This window comes from Agelaius tricolor, unplaced genomic scaffold (genome assembly GCF_023055355.1).
Source record: "Agelaius tricolor isolate 1412-34295 unplaced genomic scaffold, bAgeTri1.0.p SCAF_4, whole genome shotgun sequence".
Lineage (NCBI taxonomy): Eukaryota > Metazoa > Chordata > Aves > Passeriformes > Icteridae > Agelaius > Agelaius tricolor.
Window position 1 is genome coordinate 33,824,035 of NW_027269264.1, and position 25,979 is coordinate 33,850,013.

A 25,979-nucleotide genomic window follows, 5' to 3' on the forward strand; every position below is an offset into this window, starting at 1 on the left:
CTTCACTGTGAAATCATGAAACTTGATACCATAGAGTTACTAATTCCGTACACTCTAAGGTTGAAGAAAATAAAGCTAAGACATTATTTAAATTTGGAGCAAACTATTTTTTTATTTCAAAGTATCACTTGCCCCTTTTCTAGGTAACCAGATAATTGCAACCCATAGCAAATCAGAATGATTACAGCTTAGTTTACTAATTCCAAAAGGTAAACAAACAAACAAATCTGTTCTTAACATACTGCAGGGTGGTAGGTAGGAATTTGATCTGGAAAAACTGCCTTTCTTGTATTTTTCTTTTTGACATATATCTTACTTGATTTGCAGAAGTATCCATTTCTTACTTGATAAACTCAGGTAAAAATTACACCCAGTCCTGAACTCTGGTTCAAAACTGGTTTCTACCAGTAGAAGTAATACCTGTAAGTTGTACAATGTAAAGTGCTTATTAACCATATCCTTTGTACAGCTGGAAACAAAATACAGAGTGCCAAAACTGTGAAGTTACTTCAGTGATAAACAAAACTTCCACAAATTTTATTTACTAGATCAGGAAAACAGTCCAGTGGCACATTAAGGTGGACTTAGTGCTCATTTCTGTGAAGACGATTTGCATCACTTCTCATTACAAATGTCCGCAAGATAAGAATTTGCAGAGCAGCAATTTGTGGTTGCATTGCTGCTTTGCAATCATAAGGTTATGGCAGCAGAGCAGAGTCTCTTGAACCTTCCTCCCTGGACAGCTAAAAGCAGTCTGTTCATACAGCTGCTAACTCATTATTTGCCATCACCAGTTGGTCCCAGACGAACACACTGGTGTACATACGAAAATATTTAGCAAGAGGACAGAAAACACTGTTCCTAGAGAGAAAAGATCACACCAACCCCATCTTCCTCTGAAGAAGTGCACTTTGCTCTTGACTGCTCAGGGCTTGATAACTGGCAAGCTCCAATGTGAAGGTGGCTGAGCCCGACGTTAGAGAACGCAAAACTGTTGAGTAGCCCTGGACAAAATGGAGAATGCATGTCACTCAGGTTAGGATAAGGGCAAGATAAGTTAGCACAGGAAGCTGCTTAGACCACAGAGAGAGTAAAAAAGAGTGTCAGAAGTATACTGCAGTGTACTAGTAAGTTAACTTTCCAATATTACTATATTAGAATTGCAACACATGCATGAGTCAATAATAATCTTTTTTAAAAACTGTTCTCCATAAAACCTGTTTTAGTAGTATTTACTAGTTCTCTAGCTTACAGCTGAATACATGCTGGTTTAGCAATCTGAATTTGGCATAAAAAACAGCTACTCAATTTGAGGACACTTCCTTCTGACCTTCAATAATTAAAATACAATTTAAAAAATCCATTCTAAATTTACTTATCCATAACTAAGGAAAAGTAAACTGAAGCCAAATATGTTAAAGCATATAAAAAAGATCGGTTTTATCATTGGTAAGGTAATCACATACCATCATTTCTGCTAGTGGAACAGCAGCAACCACAACTCTGTTGTCTTGACGAGACAGGATTTCCTGAATATTACCTCTCCGCTGTGCAAGATCAGCAAGTGCTGCACTGAGATGATCTTCACTTACTGTGATTTCTAGGTTCATCAGGGGCTCCAGTATTTGTATACCAGCTTTCTTTAAAGCCTATGTGGAAAGGAAGGAAGTTATGCTGATGTACTCTATGGGCTTTTTTAAATAAAATTGACATAAGTACTTGTATCACTGAAGCTGACTCAAACTCTCTACTTGCAAAAGCTGTAAATTCCCCAGCAAGGGCATTAGGAGAGCATGCAAAGAGGAAAAGTGACCAGATATTGATACACATGTATTCTCCCAGCAGTAGATCACGCTACTGTGTTCAGAGAAGCTCACAGTTTCACTGTACCTTTTGCAAGCAACGGGAGACACAGGCTGATACCATTGTGTGCGAGGTGTCTGGGTGCACTGTCAGTGATTGCACTGTCACATCTATATCTTGAACTGGGAATCCAAGCAGAGGTCCTGGGTAGGGCCATGAAGAAGAGATAAATGGGAAAAAAAACAAACAAGCTCATTTGTTTTCAGAACATTAGGACATGTGCAAAAATTTTTCAGAATTAACTGGAAGTTTCTCACTTTCCTCTTTGCTCTTTCCTTTCCTGTCCTCTCCCAGGGGTGTGGCTACTGGTCATGTTCCTGATTTAGAGGTTTTGTCATTGCCTAACTTTACCAAAAGAGACAAAGGAATGCAGCCTCATACTTTCTTAACTCTCTCTACCAAAAGCACAGATAATTTTCAGAACCTCCTGATATATACTCATCCAGACAACCATTACCAAAAAGTTATTTTTAAATACATTATACTTTCTAAAACAAGTCTCTTTTACAAGACATCATTTGAGAAAGCAGGTAAAACTTTTGTTTAACCAGAAGACAGAATATTTTCTGTATTTTCTGCAATGCCTGATACTAACACATAACCAAAACTCTAGGGGTAATTCAATTCCATAAACTAGTGTCCTAAGGCAGATTACCTCCAACCCAGGACTCTCAACTAGACCAAACTGTCTTAGACTACATATGAGGCTTGAAACACATCTGAGAAAAGAAACACTACTTTTTTTAAATGAAGAACATGGCCAGGTATTTTTATTTTTTTAAAGCACTTAATGGCATCAATTTTAGGCTGGAGACAGCACAGTTCTGAAGTTTCTTCAAGAAGTGTAAAGAAAGCACATGGTTAAGACATTCTACAGCCAAAGATAGGAGATGCTTTCGAGTTCCACAGAACAAATATGAAAAATCACTTCATGCTGGTTCTTAAAATCTCCTTTGTTAATCCGCAACCTACTGATATTACTGTCCACAAGTTATTTTTGTCCACAAGTTACATAAGACTTCCTATTTTTAATTAAAAGTCAGGGACACTTTTAATTTATTCAAGGGCACTTTAATCCTTTAGAAAACACACTTTCCAATTAGGTAAGGCTTTTTGCTGAAAACTCATGGATTTAGCATATTTGAAAATTAAAAAAATGCATTAGTATTGTAACTGTAATAGAAGTGTAATACATGTTGGCCTATGAAACCATTTCTGTTTTATCACTATGGTTTACATGATGTCATGAAGTAAATGTCTTATCTCTTACACCACATTAAAAAAATAAACCAAAAGAACTCCAAGCTCACTGTTGAGTGACTGAGAAGACAACAACCTTGAAAGCAAACCAAAGGCAAACTGATTTCCATTCCAGGCAAAGAGAAAAAGACATTTGGCAATTTTTGTAGTAGAATTTTTTGTAGTTTTTGTAATTTTCCTTTGTACCTTACATATACATTAGTTGTACGTTTATGTACTATCTTTTTTTCAAGCTACCAAGCAGTTTTGCCTTCCAGAAAATGGATTCTTACAAAAATATTAGACCAGTATAGCTGACATAACATTTCCTTTACCTTGAATGCATGAATTTGTGATTCCATTTTCTATAGCTCCTTGGAGTTCTTTGGGCAGTACTTCACTGACATTCTCAGCATAGCTGATGATGGGTTTTGTTGCTGCCCCTTCTCCTGACGTGGGCCTCACCTCTATCTCTGCAGTTACACAGTGTCGTTTATCACCTACTGTTTTGTCCAATATATCTGCAGGGGGAGGAAAAAATAATACATAAAATTCATCTGAAAGCTACTCATATATCATTTAAAGTAAATCAAGCTACACAGCCAGAAACAAGATGTGCCTTGCATTCACTCATTTTACCTGTAGCTTGGGCAGCATTTAAGATGGTTTCTCGGTATGCTATTTGAAGAGGTCCCAAGTAAGTCTCAATTCCATATTCACGTTTGATTCGGTCATGAATAATTTCTATGTGTAGCTCTCCCATGCCACAGAGGATAGTCTGGTGAGAAGATAATTAAGAGGGAAGTGGAAAAACATGCAAAATTCAGGTTTTAATACAAATTCTTTAAGCAATGACTTGCATGCTTCAAATTGTCTCTGAAAAATGCTTCTAATTCAAATGCTTCTAATTCAAAGGACCCTTAGAATTTGAAGTATTATGGCTCTAAGTCATCTAACATAAACACCGTTTAAGTGAGAGTGTTGTTACCAGTACTGTGCTCATCATAAAAAAGATAATCTTACCTAACCTTAAAGACTATGTAATTCAAACCTTTTTAAATACAGAATTGTCAAAAACATGCAGAGCATGGGCTGACTTCCTCTGTTCTGTAAAGCACAAGTGACAAGGCTCTATTTTAGTTTCATACACATATCATAGGAACATTCAGAGAGTTCTTTTTAATCAAGAACACATCAATATGCAAATGAACTAACTAAACTGTGGTCTTAATGTTCTAAAATAATGTTATAAGATGAGCAATAGAAGATTCATCTTACTTGTCCTGTGTCAGGATCTGGCTTCACTTTTAAACTGGGATCTTCACGCTGAAGGCAGCTCAATGCATTATCCAAGTCTGTACAGAAATATCAAACATTTTATCTGAAGCAAATTCAGTAATCTGAAGATCAGAGTTAGTGCCTAAATATCACTTTCCTCAAAACAAGCAAAAGAATCCTTGAGGAGCATAGATTTTGACAAAAAAATTCAGGTCAAATTACAAGTAACCAGCAACTTCTGATTTTATCCCACAGATTAACTGTGCTAAAAAGTGCTTGAATTTAATTATTATACATGCTATTTTCAGAGTGATATTTTGTGTTTCTATGAAGACAGACTGGAACCAACAAATTACTAATGAAGCCAGTAAATAACTGATAAGAGAAATGTCAACTGTTACATGATTTACCTAAGTACTTCAAGATAACATGAAATGGCCCAAATGAAAATGTAAATCACTTTTTATACATAGTTTTGGGTTTTTTTCTGATTCCGCATTATCTTAACTGTTGAGGAAAGCAGCAGATGATGAATCAAGAGCCAAGACTGTATCCACCATACCTTACAGTCTTTGGGGGGAAAAGCCACAAAAGTAAACAAACAAAAGCAAACTAAAACATCCAAACACTACAAAATCAGTAACACCTTATAACCCAGTGGCTCAGCCTGCAGACATGTTGCTCCAAATCTGTTTTCTACCTCACTCCATTCTGTAACAGTACACTGGTACTTCCCCTCCTCCTCTTCACCCCCAAACAAGCTCAGCTTTGTTAGAACAAAGATACAGAATTTAAAGGGTATTTCCAAAAAGAGTCATATCACCAAGCCATCTACTGTTGAGAAAACAGTAAGATTACAGGACTGTAAGGATGCAAAGATGAACCCTAACTAGACACAGAGAATTCTTGGTATACGAAGACTTTATAGAGTAAAACTCAAGAGTGCCAGCTGAAAAAAACCCCACATTTTAAGGCTATTTGTACTCGAGACACTATGTTCAGCCCACCACTGTAACTGCAGCAAAACTCAGAATAAGTATCCTTCTATTTCTAAATGAAGAACTACTACTTTTCTAGACACAAAAACTAGAAAAGTAGTAGTACCACTACTGCTTGATGCAGTTATAGCAAAGGATATGGACAATCATGATCTGAAGTATACCCTCAGTATAAAAAACACCAGAAAGAACCATACTAGATCAATGGGCTGTTAAGTCTGTTAAGTCATCCAGTTAGGTGGCTGCATTGTACCTTGTTGTCTGGCCATTGAAGGCGGTTCAATGGTACAGAAGAAGACAGGCTCAGGGATCTCAACACCTGCCAGCAGAAGACTGTCTACACCACTACCAGACCTCTTCTTTTCCCCAGCATCCCTTCCAGCTCGGCGTGCTGCAGCAACAGCTGAAGCCTTTGATGACACTATGGTATCTCCAGTGGCACTCTAGAGATCAACAAAGGAAGTGATGTGAAAAAAAAACCAACCCCAAATTCAAAATGTATGCTAAAGCTGGTTACATTTTAGAAAATCTGTGTAAATGAGATTCATGAAGCAAGCACAAAATACATTTATTTGAACTTGAAACTGTTCCTTTTGGGTAACTGATTCAGACCAACATTCCCCTTCCCCACAGGAGGTCTCTTTGTGATATTACACTGTATTTTAAGAGTTACAGTATTAATACGAGCCCAACCCTAACAAAATACACCTTCAGCTATCAGTCCTTTCCCATCAGCACTGCAGTTTCCAGGTCAATTATTGATATTTGTAGATTGTGGTATTTAATTTTAGGAGGAAGTACATCTAAATGTACTTCAAATAAAGCAAGTTTACATACGTCACCATAATCAAGAATATCAGAGATATGATATCATAGAAGTAGGAAGCACACTAGTGAAACAAGCTCCTTTACAGTATCCGTATTCTTCATTACCTGTTTTAACCCAACAGTGAGAGCAATGTTGCCAGGCATTAGTGATGGTATTTCAATTTGCTGATCAGCAAAAGGCAGGAGCAGCCGGCTCATTCTCTCCCTGAAAATTAAATTCTCTGTTACTCAGGACTTTAACAGGCATTCCAATACTACATAGAACCACACCTCTATCTTACTCACGTGCAACTTTTGTTAATATTATATACAGCTGACTGAGGTTTCAGTGAACCTGAGTAAACGCGAACAAAAACTAGTGGTCCACGACATTTATCATGAAGAACTTTGAATGCCAGGGCACACAGGTCATCCTTGTACCACTGTCTGCAAAATAAAAAGCACAACAAAAAGCATACTTGTAGGATTAATCTGCTCACATGCACTTTTACCTAAACTTTCACTCATTTAAGAGGTGATATGCTTCTTACTGCAATGTTAGTGGAGGCAGATTTTCAAAAACTGTAATTTGTACCAAAAAATAATAATCTAAGCAGTTCCACCTCCAATAGGATATGTTATGTAAGATGTTATGTGATTCAGACAATACTAAACAGGATTACTAGATCACATTTTTGTGAAATGACAATGTCCTCAGATTAAAAAAAGACTAAAGAACTCTAAAGTGCAAGTTTGACAGTTGGAGATAAATGCATCCAATTCCAGTAGAACTGAACAAAGCAGGTTCAGTACTCAAGTGTATTTTTCTGTCTACACATCTCTACTATTATTTAATACCTAAAGACAGTAAATATTTTTTAAAAATATGAATGCTTTGTTAATATATTTCATTTTCTCCTTTTGTGCTTTCCTACTTATCTTTCCTTCTTTTTTTCTGAATCTCCTTTTCTACCTGTACTTACAGAAACTCATATGAACGCTCATTAGGTGCGGGCAGGTACAAAGTAATAGCATCCAGTAATGGCTGCACCCCTTTGTTCTTCAGCGCACTGCCACAGAGCACAGGGACAGCCTTCTGAGCTAGCGTGATTCTGCGGATAGCAGACTGCAGCTGCAAAAAACCAGTTATTTTCTGTTACTACGTGATCTACAATTTAGTTGCACTCCAGCTATTAGATACTGCTAACTAATCTCCAAAAATCTAAAAAGTATGTTTGTAAATACAACATCACTCATCCAAAATCCTTTCACTGCTTTTAGCAAGCTCCAAACCATAAACCCAAACATTTAGATGCTAAAACAGAAGACACTGGTTTTAAGATTTCTAAACATTTCACACAAATCTGCTGCTGTTCTTGTTATAACAATCCTTTGAATTCAGTATGTTGTAACTTACTGCTTTCAACATGCAGTGTCTAAAGATCCAACCATTTCAAAGTAGCTGAGATGCTATTTTTGTTAGTGAGAATCAGCAGCTCAGTCACAAACTGCACTGAGTCTACCTGAAAGTTCCATTCACCTTTCCCTAAACCTTTTTGTAGCAGTCTAACTTTCAAAAAAAACCCCACCTTCCTAAATAAATGTACCCAACTTTTAAAATAAAGCCTAGCATGCCTAAGAATCCTAAAATAGCATATCTTTATAAAATTCCTACTAACTCTGAATATATTGTTCTACATCCACACTACTGTTAATATACTGCGTAAGATGGTATGATCTCATTTTATTGAAAAATCTGCAAAATCATAATTTGCATGTGTTAAAGGAAGAATAACCCAAACCCTTGCAACAAGAACTAGTAAACACTTGTAAATGTAAAAAAATACCTTGTCAGCTGGTATTAAGTCAAAATTTTCACTATTTTCTCCTAGAACCAGCTCAGCAAATTCATCATCCAGATCTGCAACCTTCAACAGAATAGTTCTTTATTATTTGGCATACAGCAGTTTCACAGAAAAGTTACATATCTAACTTACTTAGAATATATAGCTAAACAGAGCAGAAACAAAGCCTTTAAAGACATCAGCAATTATAAACTCAGATCATATAAAATTATGGAAATGAAGGCTTCAAGAAAGGATGGAGGAAAAAAACCCAGGGAAGTCTGAAGTAAGCAGCAAGCAACCTTTACAAGCCAACAGATACTGAGCGAGAAGAAACAGACAAGCATCATGGCATTTTGGCCTTCTTCATGCCAAGGGTTTGTAGGTCCAAGAACATGTCTCTGATTTTAAATTGTACCAGTTAGCTTGACATGTAAATTAACTCCTTAAACATCTAACATACATCCCTGCACTGTCACAGGTTCAGGACACCCAAGCACAGGAAAGCACTTTGCCCTCTCTATTGGCTACACACCAATTGGCCAAATTCTGAAATAAGCAATTAGAAGTCTTATCAAGTTAACAGTTAAAACATGAGAGATAAAGGAAATAGTTCATTTAATTAAGTGAAAGTAACGTGTGCAAAATGGCCAGTATTCAAAATGCTACAGTTTACAGGGTTTTGATAAGGAGTATTAACAGCATAGAAAGCATTTCAAAAATGTTTTACAAATACAGGGTTATCTCAATTATCTCACTTCTGGTACACCCCTTCCTCCTTCAGGAAGGGCCCAGAAAACAAAGGGGAAAAAAACCAACACTGTTCTTACAAATCTTTCTACCTGACAACACATTTCTTAAGAAAAAAGGCTGGGTATTAACACTGCCATTTCAAAACCTACTAAGTTTGAAAACCAGATTGTGTATATGTTCTACTGAACTCAGAGCAATATAAAAAAGATCTCTCCAATTTCAAAGGAAACAGAGCTACCATAATCTGTTTATGCACTTGCACAATGTTATTCAAAGTTGTGTGGAAGGCAGCCCTTCCAACAAAAAGGATCGATTTATAATCGGATTGAGCTGCTTCTAATACAGCATTTAGTGCCATTTTGACCAGGCTGCAACATCCCATCCAGCTTTTAGCTGTCATTTCAGAAGAGTATGGATACCCTGCAGGTTTCAAGTCATATCTGTCACATTTCATGTCAATGTACCAAATATATTTTGGCATCTAAGACAGTACAAACACTGTCTGCTTTTAGCTTCCCCAGCACAAAAGAGACAGACAAATTGTAGGAACTCAATTGCAAAACCACTAATGGGGCTGGAGCGCAGCTGGAGGCCCAGAGCAATGGGTTTGTCTGGCTTGGAAACGCTAGATCAGGATGCAAATACTGTTTCTTACTATTTGAACTAGCAGTAGTGGCCCTGCTTCAGGGAAAACAGAACCAGATTCTCCTCAGAGGTACACAAGGAAAGCACCAGCCTGGCAGTTCAAGCTTGCACCCCAGTAAAATCCCACTGGACATAAAGAAATTATGATCAAGCACTGGAACAGGCTGTCTACAGAGAATCATCATCCTTGGACTTGAAAACTCAACTGAACAAGCCTGAACAAGTCGACCTAATGCTTTAAGCTGATCACTTAACCAGACGCCTCCAGAGGTCTCTTTCAGCCTACTTTTCCTACTGCTCTGAGTAATGAGTTTAAATATATTATGTATTTACTTTAGAACTTTACTTGTTCTATTAAGGTATTTCTTGCATCCTGGACTTCTTGGAACAGGTTTGGATCATCAGTCTCCAGCAGCAGTTTTCGCTCAAAATTTTTTCCATCATCCACATCAGAAGTAGGTTTCCAAATTATTTGCTCCTTAGTCACAACATCAACCAGTCCTCTGAAGGTCTTGGCTTCCCCAATAGGCAACTGCAAATCAGAGACTTTGTCTTAGACAGATGCAAAAAAAATTAAGAAAGTAGTTCCATTCAAAAGAAATGAAACAAGCATTTAATTTCTAAGCTTACCTGTAACAGTAAGGGTTTTGTCTTCAACTTTTGTTTGATGCTCTCGACAGCATATGTAAAACTACAGAAAAGATACTAAGTTAAACAAAACTTTATGATATTAGTATGATAGGCTCACCATTCCCTATTTACTGCAAAAATTACTCCTACAATTATACAAAAATATGCATTTCCATAACCAAAGAAGTATACAGTATTAACATAATTGGGTTGCTCTATGCTTAACAGAAAATGCTAGACATTCTCTTATGAGCTTCTTAACAATTATTAAAATAACTGCCTGAATACCTTGCCCTGTTTTTGTCCATCTTGTTTAAAAAGCAAATTCGTGGAATCTGGTGTTTGTCCGCTTGTCTCCAGACTGTCAGAGTTTGTGCCTAAAAGCAAAACACAAAATGGAAACATTAGTGTCAACAGCTGCACTACATGCTCCCCAATACCACTGAAGGTCTGAGTTGAGAGTAGAGAAGTGAACTGTGCTGTGTATTGTGACAATCCCATATCTAGCTTAACAGATGAACTCCAAAAGCAGCTTTATCTTATCTTGTCTCTCAGCTGTTGTCATTTCCTTTTCTGCACTAAAGGCATGCAGGCATAGTGGCAAGGGAATGTGAAGAGAAACTAAGCATTATGGGGGGCATATATGGGGAAAACTCTGTAATGTAGTGACTTTATGTTTTATTGCCAAATTACTTAGGCACACACAGGCAAGCATTTCTGTGGCAACACATACAACACTAAAAACTACTGTGGTTTTAACAGTAATTTGTGCACTGCTGAGACCTTTATCATATGTATTTTTATTTGAAAATTAAAACAGGTATATAGAAAAATCAGTTCAGATTCAGTAATAGACTCTTGCCACTACAAGGAATAATGCAGGAATTTGCTACAGAGTTTTAGAAAAAAACAAGAAGTTCTAATTGCTTTGTTTTTGAGGGTGGAAGCTATTACTCAGTTCAGGTTCATATTTAGTGGCACCTACATGTTTTCCAGTAGGAAGTTAAATAATGTGACTTACAGTGATTAAGAATTCACTCATCCCTCATCCAGGAAAAACCTATGTCCCATGCAAGAGGGACTTCACATGTAACTTTTCTACAGGATTGAACTACTTAAACATCTTATGCTGTAAAAAGTCCAGTTCTAGCTTGCCTCCACCTTTTCTGCACTCTGTTAAAAGGGCCACTGGGGAGGCAGAAAACCTCCTTGAAAATTATCTGTTTTCTACATGAAATGTGAAAATGAGAAATTGGCCTAGATTAATTTCATTCAATTTGTGGAGCTAGTCAGAAGCATTCACCTCAATCAACAGTTGTAAAAGACAGCAACAAAATAACAAAACCATTCCAAACTTTTAATGATAATCACACTTGCTGTTCATTACCATGGAAATTCCTGTGCACCACATGACTTAAAATTAAATGCTCAGTTTCCTGAAGCTGAGTTTTTATAAAAGCATTGAGAGAGTTAATACAGAGAAAAATCTCTGTACACTATTTCTGCCTGATTAAAGTCATTAAACAGTGCAGGAGTGTTTAATGACGAGTGACTGGAGGTAAAATCAGAGAAAACTGGGAAGGCACATTCACCCTCTAAGAGAATTTGTAACTGTGGAAACTACAGGGTGAGATGCAGTTGCTATTCCCCAGACAGGATGGGGTCAGCATGCCTGACTTCCTACACAATACATGCTGAGCAGAGTGAAGACACTGTGTCCAGGTTCTGTTTAAATCCTTGCAAGAGGGGGAACTCAGTGGTACCTTGTGGCTAGTAAGTCACATAGCAGCTGTCAACCAAGGGAGAAAAAAAATAAGAACCGGGAACCATGGCAAGATCACAGACCTTTAATTAAGATCTTTAATTTCTTAAAGATACACCTCCATCTTAAAGGTGACCTTAGATGTAACACTACTATTACCCAGCTAGAAGGTACGACCACCCCCACTGAACATGACGCATGACTACAGTCACTGAAGCTCCACCTAGACACAAAAATAGTATTAAAGTAAATTAAAAATGGAGAGAAGTTGGCTCCTGGGAACTTCTGGGATCAGAAAACAGGCTGAACTTGTCTTCATTCCTACAGCGACATCTATTGGGTAAGAACCATACTCTATTCATGATGAATGACTACCTCAAGCTAGCTTTGGTTAAGGATTGGAGCTGGTTAGCATATTGCTTTGAAGGCACTTTTGCAACCAAATGCTATCACCAGAAGTCTTCAAACCTTAACCAGTCACAGAATTCAATTACATCAATGAGGAGTGCTATTCCATAAACTGTTAAGTCTTAGTCCTTTAAGGGTGCTAACAGTTGCTAGCAGAAGGCAACATACTGCACTGTGAAGGTCCAGGGTCTCTCTTAACCTGCTGGCATGTCTCCCTGGATCTTTCCTGAGGCACCAACAGACCAATTAAGGACCCCTTAGGAGGATGTCTTTCTGTTTGCAGATGACCCTGAACAAGGTAGTTGAACCATGCTCTGATCAAGTGGATTGTTCACTGAAGGGTCATATGCACTCTTGGGTCCCCATAACAGAACACTGAGAGACTGAATTGGTCACGAGAATTTCATCTTTCCTGGGGAACTGAAAGACTAATCAAACACAAAGGGTTTGAGAAAATCTCTCCCCTTTACCAGACAGACTGCACACACACACACAAAAAATATAACAGCTGATTTTACCTCAACACCAGCTGAAGCATCAAATACCGCTACTGCTCCATCTAGGACTCTCAAACAACGCTCAACTTCCACTGTAAAGTCCACATGGCCTAAAAAACAATCTTCCTTTTATACCATCATAATTGAAACAGGAACCATCAATAGGTCATTACACATTTAAACAACATCTTTTTTCTTTTAAATAAAGTCAAAACAACTTTTTCTTTACTTGCAGGGAAATACACCTATCAGTTTTTGAAATAAGCAAGATTATTATAAAGCAATCCTAGAACTGAGAACGATTTAATGTGGAAACATCTGAGCTCACTTTATATAAGCTAGGAGTCAGCAAGTAATAATTATCCAAAGCTGAACAGAGCTTAGTATAGGTGTTTTTATTGATGCAATTAAACCAATTAAATTTTGCATGACATTTAAGACAAAGACACTCTGCAACACTCCACCTCACCCTCTCTCCCTTAATAACATGAGTGCAACTAAAGAACAGTACCAGGGGTGTCAATCAGATTGATTCTGTAGTCCTTCCAGTCAAATGTAACAGCAGCAGACTGAATGGTAATACCACGCTCTCGCTCTTGTGCCATAAAATCTGTCACTGTGTCTCCATCATCAACATCTGCAAACAGAAACTAGGACTAGGTAGGTAATCAACTCAAAATCTGAAATTGTCTTTGAATACAGATGTCAAGAGAGATGTGGAAATAGTCTCTTTTACATATATATATAGATATACATATATATATGTGTGTGTGTGTGTGTAAGCTAAGAAAATTAGCCTTTTGGAAACATTACAATGCCGGGTAATTTACCAGGCTCCCTTTCCTAGGAATAAATGCCCTGCAAGTAAAAGACAAGCTATTTCAACAACATTTTTGTTGTTCTTAATCCCAGTAGCACCATGAGAATCTTAAAAACTAAACAAAGTCCAAAATCATGAACAAACTACAACTTTAAAAAACCTGGCTGCACTCACTGTATGGAATGTGACTGACATTTTGAAATTTGGTAATCAAAAGGTAATTAAATCAAAAGTAAAGTACAAGCAAACAAACCACCAAGAAAGAGGTTGGGTTTTGCTTACTTTTTAATAACAAGAGAAGCAGTTCACATTTTTAAATTAGTGGGATCCCAAGTTCAACTGCTTGACAAGCTGAACATCTTCCATCAGTCATATACAGTTGAGAACAGGGTATAAAACTTAAAATGTCAAAATGAAACACAAAAAGAGGTTGCTGTGACCATTTCAATATTGAAGAATTCTATTAAACTTGCTGTAGCAAAGAAGTCTTTCTGTGTCATGGCTTTCAAAAGAAATGAATACTTTTTCTTACTGTGCCCTCTTCACAGGTCAAAAGAGAACTCAACAAACTGCTTTACCAGAATGGCCAATTAGCAAACAGCAAAATAAGGAGATTCTGTAATTAAATGTTAAATAAAACATAATATGCTGAAAGTAAAAGAAAAATATCAACCTATGATATCTGAAATCAAAACTACCTTAGTGGAAAAAGGAACATGCATTAAAATTCAATTAAACTGCAGCACAACTTAGGAACAACTGCCTCCTACATGAGATATTCCATCAGCAACTGTACTGCATGTAATTGTTGACTATAAATTTCTTAAACCTACTGAAATACAAAGAGCATTTCTAACCTCCAAGTGTTCTTATATATCCAGAATAATACAGCATCCTCTCTGTTGTTGTAGTTTTGCCTGCATCAATGTGGGCCATAATGCCAATGTTTCGGATTCTGCATTAAGTGAAAACATTGTGGTTAGTGCAGTAATTTTTTAAGCCTGTGATAATTCTTATTTGTATAGTTAATATTCCCTAAGAACAGCACACCAGATTAATAGCATTGTTTCTCTGCTGCATATCTGATATAGTGTACACTCTTAACACTGAAAAATGTCAGTATTGATATGGTGGATTTTCTTCAAATCAACAGTACTGAACAGTGTTGCAACAGGTTTGCAAGCTCCAGTTCATGGAAGGCCCCCTCTTCGGATCATGCTCACCCACCTGCCCTCCCAACAAACAGAAACAGCCCCGCCTCTCTCTTGTCCATCCTAATCCCTGACACCTGGTGCTCTAAACAACCTATAGCACAGATACGCTTTACACCCCAAATATAGCACACCCAAGTTCCCATGAAGCTGTCCTTGATCCCGTTCAGCCTACTCTTCCTTCCTGAAGTACCTCGCCAGTAGCTTCCAGAACTGCTTTGCTTGTTCTGCACAGCACAGCTTGTGATCAGCCCCATGTTCACCATTAATGCTGCCTTGACCTCACCCTCAGGTACACACTACCCTTCCAAGGGAACTTCAGCCCTAAGGCACTTTGGCAGCTTAGCCCCTAATTGCCTTGCCCTCATGAAACATGCCATGAAAACAAAGCACAGAGCCCTGCCCACCCGCAGCCCTCTAGCTGCCAAGACATCCTTCCCCCTTCTCCATCTCCCAGCAATACCACGTATTTGGAGCTTCCCTTAACAGTCTGGTTTTGGTTATGATGGTGCAAGCAAAGGACAACACAGGACCTCTGTGCCACCAGCAGGCACTCTCTATTAAAATGCCACAAGGGTAAAGGTAAGCAAGTACTAACTTTATATTAAACATGCACATCAGACAGGCAGGGCAACAACCTACAGTGCTTTATCACATCAACTGTTCTGACTGAAGTTACATCCCAACAATAAACTAGCTTGATGTACCTGGATATATGAGGATTAATGACAGAATGCAGAGACTTAACATCTCCTGGAAACAAAAAAAAAAAAAAGAAACAAAACAAAACTTTTCAGACAGAACCCAATATAGAAACATATTTAAGAAAGCTTCTAAAAACCTTATTTAAAAAAAAGATTCAGAGCCACAAGTCATGACAATCTGTAATCTCTACCACCTCAAATTTTTAAAGATATTAACCTAATTTTAAACAAACCTCTCCACATCTCAAAAAAAAGAGAAATGGTTGAGAAAACAGCTGTAACTTAGAAAGAACAGAAAAAAGGCAACACAGGAAAGTATCATCATCTTACTCTGCAGAAGCATACCTCAGTTCAAGACAACTGTAATGCTGACATTCATCTGAACTGGTGATTAGATAATTAATTTGAAAAGTTATTTCTTCTTTAAGCCTTAAAGCTATACAGTATAATTCTCAGGGATAAAAGGCAAGCTGACCCGTGTTGAGAAAATATGGGACTGGGAAGTTTTAAAAGCTATTTTCTTGCAAGATACATTCTTTCTCACACAGCTTAACTATAAAATAAGTTTTATTGTTATAATATAACAATATATTATAACAATATTATAACAATAATAATAAATATATTTTAACAATATTATAACAATATATATTATCAAGGTAATTTTTTATGAAACTAACCCAAATTCACTTCTTCAAGCTATTGAAGTTGTGTTTCGGGAAAAAAGTAGTATAGTTCATCCTTGATAGGCCACACAGAATTCAACAATATTTAAGCCAACATTCTTTTACCACCTACAGATCATCTGTCTCATCAGAGACAGACTGAGTAGCATCTTACAGGAACCCTTAATGAGGGGTCCCAGCACACTTCACAACTGACCTGACTTCTTATAACATGTACCTTAGCTTATTATTGCTTTCTAAAGGCTTTATACCGTAAATCTACTGAGAAAGAGCAGCAACACAAAACTCTTCAGTCCTTGAGCTAAGTGCTCTATTTATGTTTCATGCATTAAATTTTATAAAAAATGACCAAAAGAGTACAACGAAACAGAAAGTGTACAGAAATAGAAAGAATTTCTTATTTTTATTCACTTTTAAATTAATCCTTACTATAAAGAAAACCACATAAACTTATACCTGGCGGAGAACTGTAGTTTCTCAGACTGCAGTTTCGCTGTGTCACACCCATGACTCTCATTCTTGTATTTCTGAAATACATGTACTTGAAAGAAAAAAGAATCATAGAGAATGTTAATTGTTATGATTAGCTATTTTGCAGCCACATTTCTGGCAGCTGTAGAAAAATAAACTAAAAAAAAATATCTACCAGAAGAGATATTGTTGCTAGATATTTATATAGGTCAAAAAAACATCTATTTAAAATCAGATGCTTGAAGTTGATGTCCACACTGAGGTTTAAACCAAAGTTGATCCAAATAATATTTGGGATAATCAGTAAAAATTTATGGCAACATCAAAATATTTTTCAATAGCCAAAAATTTTTAAATACATCTAATTACTTGTGTAAATAATTCAACAATAACAAGAGTTAAGCACTCAAAAAATTTACACAAAATTTACAAATTCAATTCCCAATTCTGAAGTCCCATTTTAAATGAAAGTATGAAATGTCCAGAGGCCAACCGTTAAAGACAAAAAAAAACCAAGCAAAAACCAACACATCAATTAAAAAAAGCTTACTCAGAATAACACAAGTGTTCCCCTTGCTCACAGAAAAAGTATCAAAACTGGGGGAGAGCTTACCTTATTGCACAAACCTGATGACTTCAATGCATTCACTGAAAATTTCCCCATAATTCTCAACATTCTGCCTCCCGTCTCTAAAGCTGTTCCCTGGCAAGGTAAGTAAACATTGCATAAAATGTTTATGACACGAGATAGGCTAACCATGTTCCTTTGACATAACTCAATCACAAAACTTCCTTCTTCTTCATGGGAAATCAGGTTAATATTTTTCAGGTTATTGCTTTGCAAGATAAATCAGTGTCACATCTGTAATAATAATATTATCAAGTCTTAACAATGCAGCATAAATGCATGCCCACAAACACTAAAAATATTTCTCATGGAAATAATATATTTCTCCAGGAAAAATTAAAGCAGAATAACGAAAATTAGAGAATTTACACTCACTCTCAGATAAGATCCAGAGCATCGACTACTGGTGAGCAAAGTGCGAACAGCTTTTCTAGTCTTGAAGAACGAAGGATGGCAGGGCAAAGTACCTATTTAGGTCAGAAACAACAGAAAATATTAAGTACTATGACCTTTTAAGCACAGCCAAGTGCAGCAGCGTCAAAAGCATTCCTAGATGGCTGCCGGTTATTTGACGAGACATCACTGTCCAGCTCCCGTGACTTTCATGTTTCGGAGTAGTTTCACAATGCAGAGTAAGGGCTCAGCGCACACGCTCACCTCCACTCCCTCATCTTGCGATTCGCACACGTCTCCTGATGGTGCCGGCGCAGTTTGCTAACCGGGGGAGCGGGAAGGGCGCGCTGCCTTCACGTTGTCCGTGACGAGTCCCCAAGCCGAGCCCAGCCGAGTCCCGCCAGAGGCCGACCCCCGGAGGCTCTCTGCAAAGTGACACCGCCTTCCTGGCCGCGTTCCGAACCCCCGGGGCGTTTCGTGCGCTAGCTCCGGGTCACCTTCTGCTCCCGGACCTCCCCCTCGGCCCAGCCCGGGACCGCGCCGGACCCGCCCCGGCCAGCGCAGCCGCCGGAAGGCAACCTGCTTCTGCCTTCCCCCGCTACCTCACCTCCCTCCTGCGTTCCGCTCTCCCGCCACAACCTGACAGACCAGGCAGCAAAAAGCGCCTCTTGGACCTCTCTCGCTCCGTTTCTCCCCCTCTTCCTGGCCTCGCCAAGCCCGGCGTGAAGCCCTCGGGGGGCGCTGACGCCGCCTCTCCGCCGGGAGGAACTAAAGAGGCGCGCGGAAGCGTTTCCATTCGGCGCCACTTCCGAGAAGGCCCGCCCTTTCCGTCGCGGAGGAGGCCGCGCGGCTGCCGACATGGTGGGAGCCGGCGCTGGGGGATACGGCAGCCGGGGGCGCGGGGCACGGGGTCGGGCGGCGGGATGCAAACGGCGGTGCAGGGGAGGGACGGGAGGCTGCAGGAGGCCGGGTGGGCCCCGCAGTGAGGGTACCGCTGTCGGCCCGCCGCCTCCCCGCGTGTGGCGGAGGAGCCGTCACCGGCCCGCGGGCGGCCGTGCCCGCTGACCGCGCTGCCTTTGTGCCCACAGCCGCAGAACGAGCACATCGAGCTCCACCGCAAGCGCTATGGCTACCGGCTGGACTACCACGAGAAGCGGAGGAAGAAGGAGGGCCGGGAGGCGCACGAGCGGTCCCGCAAGGCCAAGAAGATGATCGGGCTGAAGGCGAAGCTGTACCATAAGCAGCGGCATGCCGAGAAGATACAGATGAAAAAGACGTGAGTGTCCGCCTCCTCTCTGATACCGTCCTTTCATCTTGACGCTTGAAGGATGAGATGAGACGCTTATATTGTTACAAAGAGCTCACTATTGCTTGAGTCACATGTTGTGGTCTTAAATAGCGATCGGGCTGTAGAAGGAAAGGGGCTTTGCCGCAGCAGACACATTTCAGAGTCCCTCTCTTTTAAATGAATGTTCATTTCATAACAATTTCGCTCCTAGAAGTACTTCCTGAGACAAGTGTTGATGGGCAGTAACCGTGACTAATGTAATCATGACAAAAAAAGTGAATGCAATCCTTTGGAGCTTTTATATCAGCTGCTGTTAGCTGATATAAAGTTAGTGTAGCAAGAGGCAGTATTTTTTAGTGGTTAATAGCAAATATACAGTAGCATACGAAGTATTTAAGCAAAAGATGAGGCCTGTCTTCAAGGATAAACAGCAGTGTCAAACATAGACGATAAAAGCATTTTTCTGTAAATTTTTTTCTGTCATCCAGAACTTGAAATCAAAGCTGTTAATGATGCCTGAAAACTAGGCAAAAAAACAATACTCCATAGTGTAAAGCCTGTGGAGCGGGTCTTTGTTTATTTGATGCTGGGAGTGAGGGGGATAGCGGCACCACAAACTCACCTGTCCGTTCTTTCCACAGCACTAGCTTTTCTGCTTTTCTTACTTAATGTGCACATTACACTTTCGTAGCCTTCATGTTGCAACATAGTTTCTAACTACATGATTATGTGAGCCCTTGTAGCACATGCATGGTTTTCACAGGAGGTGGTCGCAAGCCTCCTGGTGGTTGTTTTTTGATGAAGGCTCCTTAGTCTTCCTCAGCCTTGAACTTTTCACCCGGGTGCCTGCACATGCTTTGCAAGATTGTCTGCTTAAGTAGCCAGTGGTTAGCTTTTTGCTGTTAGCTTGTTCTGCTAAATTTACAGGTTATTAAAACATGCTTCATTCACATACTCTGCTACAAAGTAACTACTTCTTTCTGCATAGCTACAGCTTTTTGCATAGCTCAAGCATTATATTGTTGCCTCAGCATCATTAACATCTCATTAATTGCTAATGAACTTCATACCTATCCACCGTGTAGTTTTTGCTGGTTTCAAAGTGTAGATAGCTGCTTTCCTCTGCTACTTTTAGAGGTGATGGGTTTATTAACCCGTTATTAGTTTGTGGGTCTTTTCTTCTTTTCTTCCCCCTGGTAAACAACCTCAAAATTAACAAAACTTGGCTCCTCTTACAAACACACATTCCTCACGTGTGTAAGCATTGCCATCAAATCTCAGAAGAGGAATAGAATGGGGTTTTTTTGTCAGCAGAGAGGAAGGCTACCCTCTCTCAAAGTGCTTGACTGTTTGCTTTGGGTCACACAGAAATTCCTTAAAAGAGGTGCATGTCTTTCTTGTGTTCCTGTCCTGGTAGGAAGTGACAAGATTGAGTGAAATTAGTAGTTTACCTTGAAAATTATTTAGTATTATTCCGTACATACGTACATACATATATATATATATATATATATATATATATGTATAAAACAATATATAATATATATATTATTCCTCAAATACAAATATATAATATTTCACAAATACCTCTTAAAGAAAAATTTGAGCAGGCACAGGCTCAAAATGGTATATCTAAAAATAAGTCTTTTTTCTTGTGCTGTTAATACTGGTTTTCTTTCTTTGCAGCATTAAAATGCATGAGAAGAGAAATACAAAGCAGAAGAGTGATGAAAAAACACCCAAAGGAGCTGTACCAGCATACCTGCTGGACAGAGAGGGCCAGTCCCGGGCCAAGGTCCTCTCTAACATGATCAAACAAAAAAGAAAGGAAAAAGCTGTAAGTAAATGTATCAAAGTTCAGATACCTAAAATAACAACAACCACTTTATATTGCTGATGCCAAGGTTATGTAACAGCCTTCAAGCAAAGACTGATTAAAACATGAAATCTTGAGTGACTGAACAGTTTAGGACAATGTGAGCATATGAAGTATCTTGATTTTTGGAACTTTTAAGTGCTAATTAAATAAGTAGCTATGAATTGCATAACAGCTATGGTCTAACCCTTTGCTTTCCAGAAATTTGATTTTTTTTGGTTTTTCCCTTTTTATTTAAATATGTGACAGGTAAGAAAATTGACCTTTTTTTTTGTTTGTTTTACCCTCCTTCCAGGGGAAGTGGGAGGTGCCTGTGCCAAAGGTTCGTGCACAAGGAGAAACAGAAGTTTTAAAGGTGATTCGTACAGGAAAGAGAAAAAAGAAGGCATGGAAGAGGATGGTTACAAAAGTTTGTTTTGTTGGAGATGGCTTTACTAGGAAGCCTCCTAAGTACGAGCGATTCATTCGACCAATGGTAATGTTTTAGAGCCTTAAAGAACATTTAAGTAATAATTCTTTTGACTTACTGCTTTGATTTTCTGTGTTAAAGAAACTTTCTTGTGTGATTATGCACTTGATCATTACTCATGTAGAACATTCCTGTTAGTTTCCTTGCCAAAATATAAACTTCTAATAGCATGGAGGGTGGGGAGATGCCTCTACAGTCCCAGTATATGTGGAAATTCCTGCTTTTATTCCTATAACTCAGGTGATGCCAGTAAGTTAAAGCTACAAGCTTTTGAATTAGCATAGGAAAATCTTTATCAAAAATACTTCGCATATATTTTAGATGGAGGTGTCTTTTTCAAGCTGCACTGATTCTCCGAACTGCAGAAGCCCACTCTGTTCTAGGACTTCAGAATTCCCTCCTTTTGGCTTAAATAAGCTTGAAGCACACTTGTGACTGTGAAGGGAAAAGCTGTGCCTCCAGTCCAGCCTTTACTCACTCAGCTGCAGGAGCAGTGCCTGGGTTCAATCAGCCTGGCAGCACACAGGCAGAAGAGCTGGATTCAGTGAGATAGTATTGGTTTTATATAAAGAGCCATTCCTGTTCCCTTACAGGACTCAACAGTCACTGTGCAGGCTGCCCATTGAATTGTACTTCACTGCTAGTTTTGGTCTTACAAACTAGCTTTGGAAAGATTTTTTTGGCACAGAAAAATTATGGTACATAATTGTCAAGTACCCTCTATGAAGTGCAGGTCACTAGATAAAAACTGCTCTAGGAGATGGGTATTTCATATTTTGTCATACTTCTTCATGGAACAGAAATTGTCTAAGCAACAAGTATTATTGTTGGGCTACTACTGAAAACATACATGGAAAGCTTTATCTTTTTATTAACCAAATTTAACCAAATTTTAAAATAAGTCTGTCAATCTACAGTAGGCAGATGGCATTCTGTATTCTAAGTTGTTTCATTCTCCCTAGTCTTTCTAAACATACAGAGATGAGGACATAATTCCCAAAGGGTTTAACTAGATCAGTTGTGAGAGTTTAAAGCAAATATTAACTCATTCTAACACTCTTTATGCAACAGGGCTTACGTTTCAAGAAGGCACATGTGACACATCCTGAACTTAAAGCTACTTTTTGCTTGCCTATCCTTGGTGTAAAAAAGAATCCATCATCTCCTTTGTATACCCAGCTGGGAGTAATTACTAAGGGTACTGTCATTGAGGTGAACGTGAGTGAGCTTGGCCTTGTGACACAAGGGGGCAAAGTTATCTGGGGTAAGTAAATTTAACTACTTATACTGCTGAACTACTTTTTAAAGTTTTTAATCTTCATTGCACCGTGTGTTGTCAAGATCTCATCCTCTAGTCATAATTGATGGATTGTTAAAAGTTAGGTTTGGGCTGTAGCAGAAGCAACTAATAGCAACTCTAAAAATACGTGCTTTAAGTGTTAATCTTACACTTTCCATTCAGACTTGCAAAATCAAATTAGATAAAGTTCAGAGCAAAGACTCAGCTTGCTTGCTTGTATATCATATTGAGCAATGCCACAAATCTGTTACCATGTGAACCATGAACAATTGAACTACACTTGCAGTGGAAGTTCTGTGTAGGAGCCTCATTAACAGATTCTGCACCTGGGACAGGGCATCCATGGTTGTATGTATGTATGGACTGGGGAACAGTAGGCTGGAAAGCAGTGCCATGGAAAGGTTGGTGTCAAGTTGAACATGGTCAGCAGTGCCCTGGCAGCCAGGAGGGCCACCCGTGTCCTTGGGGGGCATCAGCCAGGCAAGGGAGGGGATTGTCCTGCTGTGCTCTGCACTGGGGCAGCCTCACCTCCAGTGCTGGGGGCAGCTCTGGGTGCCGCAGTGTAAGAGAGATACAAAACTATGGGGGAGTGTGCAAAGGAGGGCCACAAACATGGTGCAGGGTCTGGAGGGAAAGCTGTTTGAGGAGTGGCTAAGGTCATTTGGTTTGTTCAGCCTGGAGCAGAGGAGACTGAGGGGAGATATCACTGTGGTCTTCAGTGTCCTCACAAGACGAAGCTGAGGGGCAGGTCCTGATCTCTTCACTCTTGTGACCAGTGACAGGACTTGAGGTAACAGCACCAAGCTGAGTCAAGGGAGGTTTAAGTTGGTATCAGGGAAAAGGTTCTTCACCTAGGCTGTGGCTGAGCAGTGGAACAGGCTCCCCAGGGAAGTGGTCACAGCACCAGCCTGACAGATTTCGAGAGGCATTTGAACAATGCTTTCAGGCACATGGTGTGATTCTTGGGGGTGTCCTGTGCAGGGCCAGAAGTTGGACTAAATGATCCTGATGGATCGCTTCCAACTTAGCATATTCTGTGATCTTCATAGGATCAGACAGACTTCATTTAACAGAGGAGTTCACTTGGAAACCTAAGATTTTTTTTTTTTAATCTCAGAACTCTAAATGATTCATTTATAAAAACAGAGCTTTAATATAATGTTTTGAGAACATAAGTTTACAGCTCAGTAGAAGGTAGATTTAGATTTCAAAATGCATTTGAGTCCCTGTGCTTTAGAGACTTGTTGATTGCATTTGCAAATATAGAAAGATCTAATCTATAAGAACTACTTCCAGGTTTTATACACATGTACTTCCCTTTTCTCTCTAGGGAAATACGCCCAAGTAACTAATAATCCAGAAAATGATGGCTGTATTAATGCAATTCTACTTGTTTAAATTGGATGTGGACACCTACAAAATAAGTGGACTTAACCCAAATTTGGAAAATCATTGGAACCTTCAGCCATTCCAGGAGAGTGACCCTACAAGCTGATGAGGAACTTCAGCCAGAAATAACTGCTCACATTTTTATATTTATGTTTGCTCAGTTGAACATTGCCCAAATAAAGAGATTTAATTTTTATTTCTTCATGTGGTATGGATTTGATCTAAACCTTCTTGGTGTTTTTACAATAGCAGTTTCCTTGCTTAAGTATGTTGTACCTAATTCAGGTCACATTCCTATAGGGGAAATTTCCCATATGGGAAATACAGCCACTATCTCACACAATGTCCTGCTGTAACAACTAAAGATACAGTAGTGTGTGCTAATTTGTATTTGACTTCTGGGAAAGAAGACTTGGGAGGCTGCAGCTGGAATGTTACTGCAGACTGACATTAGAAACCAAGTTTGATACCTGCCCCTGCAGAATCATGGGCTTGGGAGCATGTGAGCAGCAATGGGGGTGTGTGTTACAAATGAATGTTTGAGATTGCTTAAAAAATCACTGGCAAGGGCACCTGAAAGAAATAGATTTAATATTAAGCAGCAGCACAATGAAGTTGATTGGCAAGATTTGCTCTACTTCTATGAGACAATTAAGGCACACTAAGGAAAAAGTGACACAACAAAGCAAAAAAGAAAATCTAGTAAATCAAAACAGAAATTAACCAAGAACTGTCAAGGATGTGTGTGTCTGTGTGTGTGTAACAAAAGGATAGAAAGGGTAAGGATAAAAAAGAAAACAGTCTGTTTGCAGCCCAGCAGCACTCAAATGTAACCATGTTTAACTTATAGCTTAAACTTCACTCATAACTTAACTTATAACTTAGCCTTAACAGTTTAACAGAGGAATAACATTTAACAGGACTTAACCTAACTTGTAGCTTAACAGCTTAGTGAAAGAGCAACACTTGACAACATTTAACTTTGCTTATGTCTTTACCTTACAGGCCTAACTTAGTTAGGTACCTCAGATACTTAAACATCTAAGAAAGCAGAATTTCTCCTAGATTTTCTGTAAAATATGTGCACATGCATACACACAAAGAATTAGTGCAAGGTACCTGTGAAACATTCTCCTCAAAGGTAGAGAAATGCTCACTCTGGATGCTTTTTATGTCCTCAGCAGCCAAAGGGTTGGGCCTCAAGGAGTGAGGGTATCCTTGTTCAGCAATCCTGTGTATACAACAAACAAGGGTTAGCTGGCTCTGAGAGGCCTCACTCAGAAGTTGCTAGTTGCAGCCTGCTGCAGCTCAGGAGAGCTCAGGAGCTATTATTTTTGACCTCTGTGGGCCCGAGAGAGTGAATTTCAGTCATAACAATGTTTCATCCTGGCCATAGTTTGGGTCGGCCACTTTATTTGAAAGTGTTAGAGCAACAATGTTAGGGCAGTCAGGCAAGAGAAACTGTTTTCAAGGCTCTTCATTATGAAAACAGGAGCTTGTTATCAGCTGTTTCTGGGAGCAGGCAGTGTTCCTGATGAGCCCTAGAGGAGCTGAGCCCTGGTGCTGTTCAGTCACGGCTGAGGCCCAGCAAGCTTTTGTCAGATCACTGCGGTGCCTGGAAAAGGAGCAGGGGATGCACTACCACAGAGCAGGGTGAAAGATAACCACAAGGGCAGCTACTCTCTACCTGCCCCCTTACTTCCTGCCTTTCTCCCCTTTCTTTCCACGACTGCATTAATGGAATGAATTAATCTAGGAGAGTGTAGCACCTTAGTTTCAAGCAAGAGAACAGTTTCAGAAGTTAAAATATATGAATTTAAAGGGGCTTAAATATGTGAACTTTGAAAATGGCTTGACAGTCTTGATACTACAATTATTTGTAGCAATTTTGGTGGCTTTAAGAAATACTGAAGAGAAGCTAAAGGTCACAAGCTTTAGCTGATCAATATATATTTAGCTTGCATTCTTGAAATAAAAGAATCAAAGGCTACTTCTAAACTGGGAGCTTTCAGCAATGTTG

The 25,979-nt window shown here is 39.1% G+C and overlaps 2 protein-coding genes across 3 annotated transcripts; one reads left to right on the top strand and one right to left on the bottom strand.

Annotated features, from left to right (window-relative positions):
* Positions 1-86: 86 nt before the first annotated feature.
* Positions 87-18,214, bottom strand: GFM2 (GTP dependent ribosome recycling factor mitochondrial 2). 2 transcript variants are annotated; one of them, XM_071425189.1, is made up of 22 exons: positions 17,902-18,214; positions 17,620-17,711; positions 17,230-17,312; positions 16,602-16,686; positions 15,463-15,508; positions 14,402-14,499; positions 13,236-13,361; positions 12,746-12,834; positions 10,346-10,434; positions 10,058-10,118; positions 9,774-9,959; positions 8,033-8,113; positions 7,169-7,317; positions 6,492-6,632; positions 6,312-6,411; positions 5,632-5,821; positions 4,381-4,457; positions 3,742-3,880; positions 3,438-3,623; positions 1,891-2,006; positions 1,467-1,649; positions 87-1,004 (listed from the first exon to the last, which is right to left on the bottom strand). In XM_071425189.1, the coding sequence occupies exons 2-22, from the start codon at positions 17,639-17,641 to the stop codon at positions 876-878; spliced, it is 2,376 nt and encodes a 791-aa protein (XP_071281290.1). In that variant the 5' UTR covers positions 17,642-17,711; positions 17,902-18,214; the 3' UTR covers positions 87-875. The 2 variants fall into 2 exon arrangements, with proteins under 2 accessions (XP_071281290.1, XP_071281291.1); XM_071425190.1 differs by having other exon boundaries at positions 17,230-17,319.
* Positions 18,215-18,359: 145 nt separating this feature from the next.
* Positions 18,360-24,155, top strand: NSA2 (NSA2 ribosome biogenesis factor). Its single transcript, XM_071425192.1, has 6 exons — positions 18,360-18,498; positions 18,726-18,913; positions 20,612-20,762; positions 21,097-21,276; positions 22,342-22,534; positions 23,901-24,155. Exons 1-6 carry the CDS (start codon positions 18,496-18,498, stop codon positions 23,966-23,968), a joined length of 783 nt encoding a protein of 260 aa, XP_071281293.1. The 5' UTR covers positions 18,360-18,495; the 3' UTR covers positions 23,969-24,155.
* The last annotated feature ends 1,824 nt before the right edge of the window (positions 24,156-25,979 follow it).